The following is a 13,567-nucleotide window of genomic DNA, read 5'->3' on the forward strand; positions in this document are numbered from 1 at the left end:
TATATATATATATATATAATTTGCTGTGCTAACGACACCCACAACCCTCCACAACCATGTCCTGGTAGTTCTTTAATACAACCTTTTCATTTTCATCAAGGTACAACATGGAGATAGCACTGAGCTCTGTTGGGACACAGCACGCCTTAGGGATCTTAGAGTTAACCGAGTTGACCAATGTCTGAACAATGGCGTGATTAGTGGAGTTCAGGTGATCAGCCAAAGGAAAAGGGCATTCCCCGTGGCAATAAAAGGCATGATACCCCGGTGGTGCCACGATCCAATCATTCCACCCCACGTCACTAAAGTCCACATACAAAGGGTGTCTCTTACAGCCGGACTTCAGGCGTTTCCGCTGTTTGTGTTTTGCTTGCCGCTTTTCTCTTCTGTGAAGGGGGTGCCCTTTCCCATCCTGGCCAAAAGTTACTAGCAATGGCCGTATTTGTGACCAACTATGTTCATCTTGGTGCAAAGACCTGCTAATTCTAACGTGTCTCTTGGAGACACCCTGATTCTCCGCTAAGTGGGTTACTTCCACCACAAAGCCATGATTGACGTGTCCCTGTGCGGTCCACCGCGTCACGGCGGGGGTGACGTCAAAGCTTTCCCACCTGCTTGCATTCTGATTCACCAGCCTGGTGTCCAAAAGTCTGATCACGGGGATTTCCGAGATGCTTGGAGCAGGTTTTATAATTTCATAAATATTAATTCGGTGATGGTAACTGCTGCTGTTTTCCAAAGTGTCCTGCATCTGTTCCCGAAAAACCTGAAGTTCTGCTGAAGTTATAAACTCCTCGGTGGGGATAGATGTCAAATTAAAGAAGAACCGCCTGGCTGTTTTTCCATTTGTTTCTGGAAGCTCTTCCAAAGATTCTAATGTGACACAAAAAGATGTAGGAAAAACAAAAACACAATCATTCAGTATGATAAGTTATAACAATGAGCAGTTTAAAACTCTTCATGGTTTGATTTGCAACAAGAAAATAAAAATGGCTCCATAAATATGTAAGTCTCCCTTCTATATGTTCATGTCAATACACATATCATGAGACAAAATTTCATAATGGATCCTAATGCTTTTGACCTGATACATGAACTTTAGCTTCCAGGTGGCTATAATACTGGGCGAAATGGTGAAGCATTTCTCCGGAATTCTGACCTGAGGAGGCAAACAACAGCAACAAAAACAACAACAACAACAACAACAAACACTACAGCACTATAGTTAGTAGAGTTCTAATGAGTGAGGATTTGAGGAAATGATTGCATTTCTAAAAAAATGGAAGGCTTTAATGTCAATCCCTTAAGCAGTATTCTAAAACATTACTCTACAATTTAGATGATTTACAAATCGCAATACACAGATTTCAGTTTCCTAATTAAAGACTCTGAAACTCAACATCAGTGATGACATTTTGCAAAGCACACCCTAGTATTTTACTAAAAATTCTAGAGACAAAGGCATTTATAAGTATCTACTTCTTTGGAAACATTCTGAGTGGCCCTAGGACATTGTAGTAATTACAGCCAAACGATTTTAAGAAAATAGCTCCCCAACTCTGTTGTCTGTTCTCTCACCTCTTTATGACCTCAATCAACATCTCATTACAGATGCTTTTGCAGGAGTTAAAAAAACAAAACAACAACTATCTTCTGCTTTTCTTCCATTGTTCTTTCTTTTTTTAAGAAAATTTTAATAGGCTGTAGGACAGATAAAAAACCAAGGGAGCTTTAGGAAAATATCATTCTGATATTCATGGTATAAGGAAGAATCTCATTCTGCTTTAGAATACTCATTCCATATTTATTATCATTACTTTGAAACGGTAATTTAAAATTAAGACACCTTAATGACATCTAAATTTAAGGAGCAAAGGAAAGCAATATAACACTTTGAATGCATTTTAAGAACACAAATCACTAAATATACATTATTATTGAATTGAATTGAAAGGAGCTCTGGTAGCGTAGTGGTTACGAATTGGGCTGCTAACCTAAGGGTCAACAGTTCGAAACTACCAGCTGTTCTGCGGGAGAAAGATGAGGCTTTTCTGCTCCTGTAAAGATTTACAGCCTCGGTAACCCTGTACAGGGTCGCCATGAGTCAGAACTGACTTCCAGGCACACAACAACAACAACATTGAATTGCTAATAAGAGCAACAGAATGAGATAGTTCCATTTGTTTTCTTCTAGTTTAACCACATAAGGAGCCCTGGTTGTGTAGTGGGTTACATGTTAGGCTGCTAACCTCAAGGTCAGCAGTTCAAACCCACCACACACTCCAGTGGAAGAAACATAACGCGTTCTGCCTCGGATGTCCTATACATGGGTCCTATGAGTTGGAAGTGACTTGATGGCATACAGCAGCAGCAGTTTAACAGCAGGAGATCCTTGGGTAATGCAAACAATTAAGCACTCCACTATTAACCAAACAGCCAAACAGTTGGCAGTTCATATCCACCCAGGGATGCCTTGGAAGCCAGGCCCAATGATCTGCTTCTGAAAGATCACAGCCTTGAGAACACTATGGAGCAAGAACAGTTTTACTCTGCATACATGCATTCATGTGAGTCTGAATCAACTTCACAGCAACTGACAAGTTTTGGCACATACTGTCATTGTAATGTGAAACAAAATGTGCCTATTTCACTAAGTGTCCCAACCTATATTCTTAACAAAAGCTATTTTACCATAGAGTTCCATGTCATCTTAAATGGAGAATATGTTTTCATTACTTTTGAGGTTGTATTTCTCCTTTAAAAAAATAGCTAGAAGTTCAGATCCCTCATTCAAAGGTTCTTCCTACAAACCTTTATCAATGTCAAGTCATCATCAGCACACACTAAAGTGGAAACACCCATCTCAAGAGGTTCCAACTGACACAGCTTCTTAGGCTAGAGGGAACATTAAATCTTCAAATGCAGATTCTGATTCAGTGGGTCTGCTGTGGGGCCTGAAGTTCTGCATTTCTAGCAAGTTGTTAGCTCTGGGACCACACTTTTGAGTATCATGGTCTTAAAGGATGCTTTTCATATTAAAATTACGATTTTGGTAGAAGTATATTTTTAAGTGGAGTCCTGGTGTGGGTTTAACATCAAAGTCGGTGGTTCAAGCTCACCAGCTGCTCCTTGGAAACCCTATGCAGGGGCACTACCGAGTTGGAACCGATTCGAAGACACTTACTAATAAGAACAACATATTTTTAAGTGCCTTTTTGTTAAATGTAAAAATAAGTAGAATTACTAAGTTTAGGCCAAGGGACAAGAGTTGAGGCCATGGGTGGGCAGTCAGGGATGCAGATCAGAAGGTTGTTCCTAAAGCTGGAGACAGACTAGCAGTTCAAGAAGTGTGCCCCCTTAAACCATCCACTCCTATGGAGTCCTGGTGTGGCACTGTAGCATAAGTACTGAACTGCTAACTGCAAGGTTGGTGGTTCAAACCCACCAGTCACTCCTTAGAAACTCTATATAGAGTTGCTGTGAGTCAGAATCAACTCAATGGCACTTAACAACTACCTTCCCCTCCATGCCAGGTACTATTATTAATATAACCTCCACAATTTATCCAGAAAGCCTTGAGTGGTGCAAAGTTACCATACTCCACTGCTAACTGAAATGTTGGAGGTTCAAAGCCACCCAAAAGTGCCTCAGAAGAAAGTCCTGGTGGTATACTTGCCTCCCAAAATTCAGCCACTAAAAACCATATAAAGTATAGTTTTACTCTTACACACATTAGTCAGAATCAATTAATCAACTGGTTAATTTCACCAGGGCTCCTCTTGATGGTTCCCAACAAGAATCAAGGGTTGTATCTGAAATTCCTTTTCCTCTTCTAGAACGTTCTGCTGTTTCTGCTGAAAGGGCTCTTTCATTAGAAGTCAATAGCTACCAGAGACAAAAGGTGAAAACCAGTAATTTCCCCCAAATCTCTAAAACCCCAAACCTTGACCTGCACTTGAACTACTGACTTCTGGCATCAGGACACCTGAGAACAGCTGCTTTTCCTTAAAAGCAGAGGAAAGGAAAATTACCAAGGATATTTGCAAAGTAATAGATTAATGAAAGCCCTCAGAGAAATCACAACCGCAACAAATACCCTAAATGTAAATCCATAAGGAAAACAGCTAAAAATAAGCACACGCCATTTGTGGTAAACACACACAATCATGCACACAAAAAAAGGAAACAACAAAAAAAATCCTTCTGCAAATTATCTCAGCAAGCATGAGGATTCTGAAAATATGGAGCATTAAACCTTAGCACATAACATATTTTTTAGAAGCTTATACAATTGTTACAGAGCTCTGGTAGTGTAGTGGTTACGAACAGGGCTGCGAGCCTTAAGGTCAGCAGTTCGAAACTACCAGCTGTTCTGCAGGAGAAAGATGAGGCGTTCTGCTCCTGTAAAGATTTACAGCCTCGGAAACCCTGTACAAGGTCACTATGAGTCGGAACAGACTCCAGGGCACATCATGATACAATTGTTAATGGCCTGTGAGTATCTCTTGTTGATAAGCAAAATTTGCCAAGGGACTTGAAAATTCTGCCTTTCATTGCGGAGTCTCCAAATTCTTAACTAAATGGATAAAGCTGTGTTTGCAAAAATGTGGAAAAGAAAATTAAGGTGATTAAGACATGTGTATTCTCCAAAAGTAAAGTCTTCACTTAATCATGGTGGTGTTGTTGTATACCACTGAGTTGGTTCCCACTCATAACGATTCTGTACAGGGTTTCTGAGAGTGGCTGGTAGGTTTAAATTACCGACCTTATGATTACTAATCCAATGCTTCTCCTACAACGCTCATCACACCAGAGCTCAATTTAGTCATATACACTGTCAATTATATATCTACCTCCAAAAATCCAAGACAGAGCTGTGTTTTCTTAACCTTTACCTACATTAGCCAGTCTATGTCCAGTCTGCTTTCTTCCTTAGACCAGGGCAGAATATGACATAAAAGAAAAAAGTCATAATAAGGATGCTATCTAATGTCTACTGAATGCTTTTTATGTGCCAGGTCTGGCACTAACAGCTTTCTATGAATTATCTCACAACAAACCAAGTAGAGAGGAGCTCTTATTACTGCTTTTTAAAATGAAATTGATATCAGAGAAGTTAAGTAACTTGCCAAAGGTCACAGAACTAGTAAATGAAGAACAGAACTATGGAAAGAGTACAGCAGATGCCAAGTTTCTAAGTAGCAGACTGTACTACCTAATGTTGTTGTTATTGTTGTTAAGTGCCGTTCAGTCAGTTCCAACTCATAGTGACCCTGGATCTGGTTTGCAAGTTGCTGGGTTTGAACTGCCAGACTCACGGTTTGATGTTGAGTGCTTATCCTATAACATTGCCGTTGTTGTTTTTAAGTGCCACCAAACAAGTTCTGATTCATAGTGACCCTGTATAGGATTTCCAAGGAGCAGCTGGTGGGTTTGAACTGCCAACCTTGTAGTTCAAAGCCCAGTGCTGATCACACAGTGCCACACCAGGAGGAGTCAGAAAATCAAGGAAAATGGACTACTATCAGGAAACACAAATTTCCCATCAGAGTACCATAGAGACAGCAAGAGAACCAGAAGAACAAAAGAGACAGACATGCAGGTTACACTAGAACAATCTTGTTTAAAACTTAGGATCTCCTAAGGCTCGTTTCTGTCCTAACTTGGTAGTACAGTTAACTCACTTGGATGTTAATTAAAAGGTTAGAGGTTTGAGTCTACCCAGGTACCTCACAAGAATCTACTTATGAAAAACCAGCCATTGAAAACCTATGGAGCAGAGTCCTATGATGACATACAAAGTGTCATCCATAAGTTGAAGTCAACTTGATAGCAACTGGTTTTTATACTTAAATATGCCACCAAGTTGCAAAAAGTGAGTTATTATTATGTTTTGAGAATTTTGCAGCATTTTTTGGCAGTAAACAACTACTAAAACAACCCCCAAATCTGGAAGATCAGTAAGGTTAGAAATCACTGTTCTAAAATAAAATGAAAGTGGCTGAGAGTCGGAGAATTGATAACGTCAAGGAGAAAAAGGAGAAACCCTCAGGGTTAAATAGAATCAAGCTTCTTTCTAAGAGAAATAAAGAAGTGCCAACAGAAGGGAAAAAAAAAATGGTCAACATCACTAAAGTCGATTTGGCCTCTGCCCACCCTTCACTTCAATACCTGTGAAATGATCATAGAGCTCGCTAAAGGGATACCACTAAATTCTCTGTGGAGTCATGGTGTGGCATTGTAGGATCAGCACTCGATTGGTAGTTCAAATCCACCAACCGCTCCTTGGAAACACTCTACAGAATTGCTATGAATCAGAATTGACTCAGTGGCACTTAGTAACAACTAAAGAAGAGGTAGAACAGAAATTGTCAGTGCCAAGGAACTACCAACCACCAAAGCCTCAACCCCAATAAACATTGATTTGCAAGTAGAATAACTGTTCCACTTAATGGACTTGTCACAATCACACTGAAACACCTGCAGACCTAGGAAAGTACACCAGAGAAGTACAGGTTTCAGGATCTATGTGTTTAAATCCTTTGGGTACACTAGGAATTTGTGGCAAAAGTTCTCCTAACAAGACAATGGCTGTTTGACTTTCTTACACACCGTCTCAAGATCATTAAATTTTTATGTGTTGCTCTTATTGTTCTTAAGTGTTGTCAAGTGGGTTCCCACTCATAGAGATCCTGTATAGGGTTTCAGAACTGCAGACCTTTTAGTTCAAAGTGACCTTCCAGTCCAGTACTTATACTAAAGCAACACACCAGGACTCTGTAATTAAATTTGTAGATGCAGGATTAATCACTATCTGAAAGATTTAGCTAGAGAGGAAAAGAATTCACCTACTTCACTGCAAAAGGAAGACAGTCAGTCAATATGGTTCTTTAGCACAGGAAAGCACAAAGCACCCATTCCACTTGGAGAAGTGAGTTTTCTATTCCCCACGGAAGCTTTGAAAGATCTATGTGGCTTAAGCATTTTCAATGCCTTTGAGAAAAAAGGAAAAGTTGAGCAAAGCTTGGGCTCTCCCAGATAAAAGTCAATGTATAAAGGCAAGACTACAACTATAAAGTTCAATAGGAAAAAAATGACAAGTGACAATTTTGTCTCAGATTGCCTACCATGAAGTTCCATTATCTTAACAGTGACTGAAAGAACCCCACCAAGATATCTCTTGTCTCATAACTCCATCACACCATCTGGATCCCACCCACAGAGTCAACAGATTAATTCTTATAATGGGGTCCTTTACCAAATAAATGCCATTAATGGTATGTAAACCAAATTCTACTCTTAAGCAAGTAGTCTTAATCCCAGGTTTACTAAACTTCTGAGTAAAGATGCATGCTACAAAGATATTAATAATACACAAATCTTGGATTACACGATAAAATGGTCCTCATAAAGCACTATATGCCGTCTAATGCTGATATAATAATCGTAAACAAAAAAAGAAACGGATTTTTGAAACCGGGGCAAAAATGACATTAGTTTTTTTCTGCCATCATTTACACAAAAGATCTGAACTAATTGCAAGTTTATTTTAAGCAAGTTGGTAACTTGCATATTATGTGTATATGCCATATATACTTTTAAAGATAAAAATTCAGAGTTAAAAAATCAAGAATCTTTTAAAATTGAAATAGCACAATTAATCTATATCCTGTTTCATTGTTGATCAAGCCACTTCTGTAGGAAGAATGACTTCACTGATGAAAGACATACAATTGGTTTAAGTCAAGTGACTTAACTGATTTTCCTTTTAAATTCTGAGGCACACAGAACCTACTTGGCCTTTAGGAAAGTTAAGAATTTCAACTTTAAGATTTCTATGTTAAATTTCCAGGAAGTGGCTAAACAGTTATTGCTACTTTTCCCTCCAGAAAAATTCTTTAATCAGCACTAGTTAGAACAGAGGAACTGGTTCTATAATAGTCCTACAGTTAGGGGGACAAGGTTGACAGTTCAAACCCACCAGCTGCTCCTCGGAAACCCTAGACAGGGTCACTATGAATTGGAAGTGACTCAACAGCACTTAACAACAACAAGGGTGACAGAATGTACCAAGTGACAACATTTCTGCCCATGACAGACTTCTTTCAGTGGATGGAATCTGAAGGAGTAAGTAAATTGAGATCTTAATGCTTTGCACATCTGATTTCTGCTAGCAGAAAGTATTTCACTTAAGTGTGTTTGAAATGAATTTTATTGATGGGAGTCCCTGGAAGGTATAAATGATTAATAGGCTCAGCAGCTAACCTGAAAAGTTGGAGGTTCAAGTCCACCCAGAAACAGCTCTGAAGAAAGGTCTGGTATCTACTGTTTGAAAAATCAGCTACTGAAAATTCAATAGAGCAGTACTGCTGTGACACACATGAGATCACCAAAAGTTGGAGTTGACTCAAGGGCAACCACCTTTCTTAATGTCTAGGTGTCTCAATGAAGATGTAATTTTGTTGCGTGACCCGCCTTTGGGGCTTTTTACTATTGTAAACCAACATTCTCATATGTGTAAGCCATCGATTCATACTGGGAGAAAATGCGTAGCTATAACCTTTCTGATTTGTTTATATCATAGTATAGACTTCCTCAGTAGGACAAGCTAAGAAAAAGACAATTTTATTTCTAACTCTCCAATATCTTACAAGTGGTTGCTCTAGGATATATACTTGTACAACTTTGTACCCTTTTCTAGAACTGAGAGAACCTGTGTTCTATTTATGGTTAAGCCAATCAGGCATTCAAAAGTGGAAAAGATTTGGTGTGGAACATGTTTTTAATTAATTGCTCTAAGAATGTAGGTACAGCAGTCTCAACAGCTTCTCTAATACACTACAAATCCGCTAAATGCCTTATTTGATGAAATATTCAGAGATGTCCTACCCTAAATTTCATTCAGTATCATGACAGAAAAATTCACACTTCAATGCACATTAAGGAAAACAGGCAGCTGCTGGTAAGATTTTATTTGAAGGCTTGCCTTGTCTCTATCCTGAACCTCTATCAGACTGAAGCAGAAAGACAAGAAAGTCCTTGTGGAAACAGTAAGATTGATTGTGTAACTGATCTCTCAGAGGGATTAAATAGGGATTCAAAATCTTCCAGAACCAGACCCACATCAACTGTAAATTAGAAAGATTTGGAGGCTCTGTGCTTTGATTTTAAAAAGCCATCTCTGAAAATTCTCTGCTTGGCTCTGTCTCGCCTAAAACTCCTGCTTAAACAGGAGAAGCAGATGTACAAAGCAAGGGCTTCCAAACAGACTTAAATTCCAACCAGTTCTCCTCTTCCCATATGGAAATCTTGCATTTTTAGCGTAGTGGTTATGAATTGGACTGCTAACTTCAGGGTCAGCAGTTCGAAACTACCAGCTGTTGGGAGGGAGAAAGATGAGGCTTTCTGCTCCCGTAAAGATTTACAGCCTTGGAAACCCTGTACAGGGTCGCTATAAATCGGAACCGATTCCACGGCACACAACAACATATGGGTAGGGGTGGCGCTGAGTTGATGCGCTGGACTTCAAAGTCGGTTTGAACTGCAACGTCAGCAGTTCAAGCTCGCCAGCCGCTCCTTAGAAACCCTATACAGGGTTGTTGTGGGTCGGAACTGACTCGACGGCACTTAGCAACAACAACAACATAGTATAAGGGCATGCCTTTTGCCCTCATTTCCCCCATCACTTGATTTCTCTCCAGTTCTTGGGGGAGGAGTCGCTCTTCTGGCTTCAAGCCAGGAAAAGGGTGCGGACTTACCAAAGGGGAATCCCTGGCTCTCCTCCATACACAGTGCATTAGCTGTGTGTTAAATAAAGCCAGGATCTGAAAGGACCTTAGAGGCAAAAGTGGAAATATCTGCTGCGCTCTGACCCAACAGTCCCTCTAGGGATGTCTGCAGACTGCCCCAAGTGAGGGGCTTTGCAGGGTAACTCCCAACCCGGTGGCCCATTCTCAAACTCCCTGTTCAGAGCCTCACCTTCGTGGTGGAAGCTGCGCACCGTGTTGGCTCGGCTGGCAGCTTTTTCCAGCCTGTGGTCCGGAGCGCGCGCTCCTGGCTGGCCCGAGTGCCGGCGGTACAAGTCCAGCATGTAGGGGGGCACCACGGCGTCCCTGCTTGGGGTGGGTCTCTGCTTCAGGCCGAACATGCTGAGCAGCCGCAACTCGAACTCGCTCAGGACGTCGTCCGAGGGCTGGGAAGAGGAACGGCCCGACGCCGCCGCGAACTTCCTCCGGGCCAGCTCAGGAATGAGGCCGGCCGCGCCGCCCAGGAGGACCTGGGGAAGCAGCAACGCTAGAAGACAGCGGGTCCCGGCCACCATGGTCGACCTGCGGACAGGGCCGACGTGAGTCACCGAGTTCCCCGCCCAACCCCAACCCCTGGTTCACCGCTTGGCCCAGCTGTCTCCGCCAGGGTGTCCACCCGGCTTGCACCACAAGCGGGGTTTTGTCCGCGAGGATGAAAAGCGGACTTTAAGGGGAATGAAGGGTCCCTAGTTCCTGAGCTGGATGATCACTCCTCTCATTCCACTCGCAACCATCTGATTTGGGAGTTTGCTCCCACCACCACCAACAGCGTTAAGGATTGTCCTGGTTTGTTTGTTTTTAATGACACCGCATTGACAGCCAATAGAGGGAACTCGAAGAAACCAATCCTTGGTCCCAACACGGTGCCCATTAAACAACCCAAACACACACAGCCCAGCATTGACTTGCTTACAGACTGACAAATGGTGCATGTGACTTCCTGATACACAGTCTATAAAGTCCAGACCCTGTACAGACAAGGCCACGACTTGCCACTGCCACTTGTAACTTGCGGCCCACGCCCCTAACCTCGGGGTGTCTGGACAAGTCACCTCAACACCCCCACCCCCATCCTTAGTGCAGACAAGATACAAACGCATTTCCCTGGGATTATGTAAATAGCTAATATCTATTACTTCACGTGTCAGCTGTTGAAAATGTAGCACAAGAAAACACTGAATTATTGCCCCTTCGCTTTTCTGGAAACACGGAGAACCCTAACTTTTAGTGATTTCCCAAATGGGAAGTGGCCTTGAGAGCAGATCTCCCGGAGAAGCTTGGAGAAGGAATCGTCTTGATAGGGCGTAACAGGTTGGCAGCTAACGGGTGAAACCTAGGGGCTACTCTAAGGGATTTTTTTTTTTTTTTAAATCTTGTAGTGTTAACAGCCCTAATTAAAAACTGCACTGAGGGGAGGAACGAGGAGCGGAGGAGAGTGGATTACGCAGGAGACACTAGATGGTCACCTCCAGTGGTTGGATGGGGGCATCTTCGCGGGGGGTTCAGCCGCACGTGGACCTGATGGGGACCTGTTTATGTCCGGTCTAATCTGGAGAGAGGCTCAGCCACGGGGGCTCGCACCTAACCCAGCGCCCACGTCCCACCCACGGCCCCGGACCCCGTTTTCTACCTTTAGGAGACCGCAGACCGTCTAAGAAGCACGCGGGGACACGTCCATTGAAAGAGTCTCCACATGGAAAAAACTCTGGCCAAAGGACCTGGCGAGAGGACCCGGTGTCCGCTCCCTTGCTTTTTTACCACCTCTTCTTCCTCTCGAGCGCCGGCCGGTCAGTCCCCCTTTCCGCGCTGGGAACGGCGTCTGGGAGACCAGCCCGGTAAGAGTGAAGCGGCGGCGAGGTTCGAGAGCAAAGAGGCTGGCCCCGCCGGGACAGAAACACCAGCGCGAAATGGGGAGCGCAAATTATTCTGCCTGCAAGTTCAAGAAGTCTCCAGCCAAGTGCTGACACACAACAACTGCGAGCAGGGGGAGGAGTGCGAGGCAGGGAAGGGAAAAGAGAAATACAAAGCTGGTGCTGTAGTCGTCCTTAAGAAGCAGCGCCCGCGGGACGCGTGGCCCCGCGCAGGGTCGACTCCGGGACGCTGGGAATAAAAATCGGGCGCTCAGTGCTAGCTCCTCCGAGGCCCATGACTCCGGGCAGCCATCCTGATCGACGCCGGGTCCGGGGAGGGGCGCAGCGGCAGCGGCGATCTTGATGCTTGGCGAGTTGCCCCCCCGCATCACTCTGCCTTACTCCAGTGCACCCCCATTCGCGTTTGCCAGTTGAAAACTCTGCGGCTCCGATGCCCCGTCGTCCTCCAGCGCATTCTCTCGCGAATCGAGCCGAGTCCCGGGCCACCGAGGCGGGTGACCGCGCTCTCTTCTCCTTTTCCTAGTCCCCGGGGCCAAGTTGTCTTGCGCTTTGTGGCCAGCCTAGGGTCTGATCACACCACGGCTAGAGTGTCAAGAACCCCCGAGCTCCTGCTGGGGGTGCTGGGCATCGCGGCGCTTGAGCTCGGTTCTCGGATCTCCGGCGCTTGTCGCGACTGTCCGCGGTTTCGGTGCGGCCCTAAGAGTCGAGGCCACCGCACTGTGGCGCGCACGATCAGGCGCTCCAGTCCGCGCTGAGTCCGCGACACAGAGATGCCTCGGAGCCCTCACTGATCCTCGCGGCTCTAGTCCCCGAAGGAGTTCGGGTCGGCTACCGAGGCTGATGTCCAGCGGTGGCGGCCAATCCCCAGCGGAGTGTGGGAAGCCGACTGGCGGGCGCAGCGCGAGCCGGGCGCAGCGCGGCGCGGCAGGGCGAGGACTCCGGCGGCTGCGGCGGCGCCGAGGCGCGGCGCTCGCGGCTTTTAAAGGGGACGCCGCCCGCTCGCTCCCTTACGGCCTCAGCCGAACACCTCCCCCCTCGGCGCGGGATCCCCGAGCGGGCGGGAGCAGCGCGCAGGGGTGTGGACGGCGCGCCGGGGCAGCCGCGGAGGGGTGGGGCGGAGGGCGGGGGCAGTGCGGCCACCGAGGGGGGCGCGTGCGTCTCCACCCACTGCCCTCACTGGGGAGATGAACGAGAGCTCCGGGTCCTAGCGGGGACTCCGGCAGCGAAATGCCGGGCAAATAAAGGTAGAGCCCCTGTTTCTCCCACGGGGCCCGTTATTCAACTATAACTTGGAACTTTTTCGGCAATAAGAGATTAAAAAACAACCACCACCACCACAACAAAAAACAAAACTCAACCAAGTGACAGAACATCTTGGGATAGGCGAGACATGGACACTAAAGTTTTCCTGGCAGTTAAGAAGTGATGTGTTGGTAGGAGTGCGGGGGAGGGGGGACTTGAAAGAAAATTAGAGAGTGGAAACTGTTGTTATTTAAACCTTAACCCACAGATATATGCATTTAAATTCATAGAGACATATGTAGAGTTTTATACTAGTATAAATATACATCTGTTTTTATTCGTATGAATAGGTTGCAATCAGAAACCGTATACAGGGTCGCTGTGAGTCAGAACAGACTCGATGGCACTTAACACACACACATATAAATCTAAGCCCATGGGTGTATATATATATATTTATATGTAAAGGAAGGAGGTCATTTCTAGAAATATGTCTACAGATGTGAAATGGATGTCACCCCGCTGTATACGATTTCTGCTACCTGGGTTATGTGTGTGGTGAATTGAAGAACGGATAAGAGGGATTTTATTTCGTTTTTTGGTAGCAATCTCTTCGGGATGCGATAATTATCTCGTCCAGCCCTGGGG

General features: G+C 44.6%; 1 protein-coding gene across 1 annotated transcript; it reads right to left on the minus strand.

The window, feature by feature from the left end:
• On the minus strand, positions 1-11,757 carry BMP2 (bone morphogenetic protein 2). Its single transcript, XM_006870401.1, has 3 exons — positions 11,437-11,757; positions 9,979-10,328; positions 1-873 (listed from the first exon to the last, which is right to left on the minus strand). The coding sequence occupies exons 2-3, from the start codon at positions 10,319-10,321 to the stop codon at positions 29-31; spliced, it is 1,188 nt and encodes a 395-aa protein (XP_006870463.1). The 5' UTR covers positions 10,322-10,328; positions 11,437-11,757; the 3' UTR covers positions 1-28.
• Between the last annotated feature and the right edge of the window lie 1,810 nt (positions 11,758-13,567).

Source organism: Chrysochloris asiatica, unplaced genomic scaffold, assembly GCF_000296735.1.
Source record: "Chrysochloris asiatica unplaced genomic scaffold, ChrAsi1.0 scaffold00141, whole genome shotgun sequence".
Lineage (NCBI taxonomy): Eukaryota > Metazoa > Chordata > Mammalia > Afrosoricida > Chrysochloridae > Chrysochloris > Chrysochloris asiatica.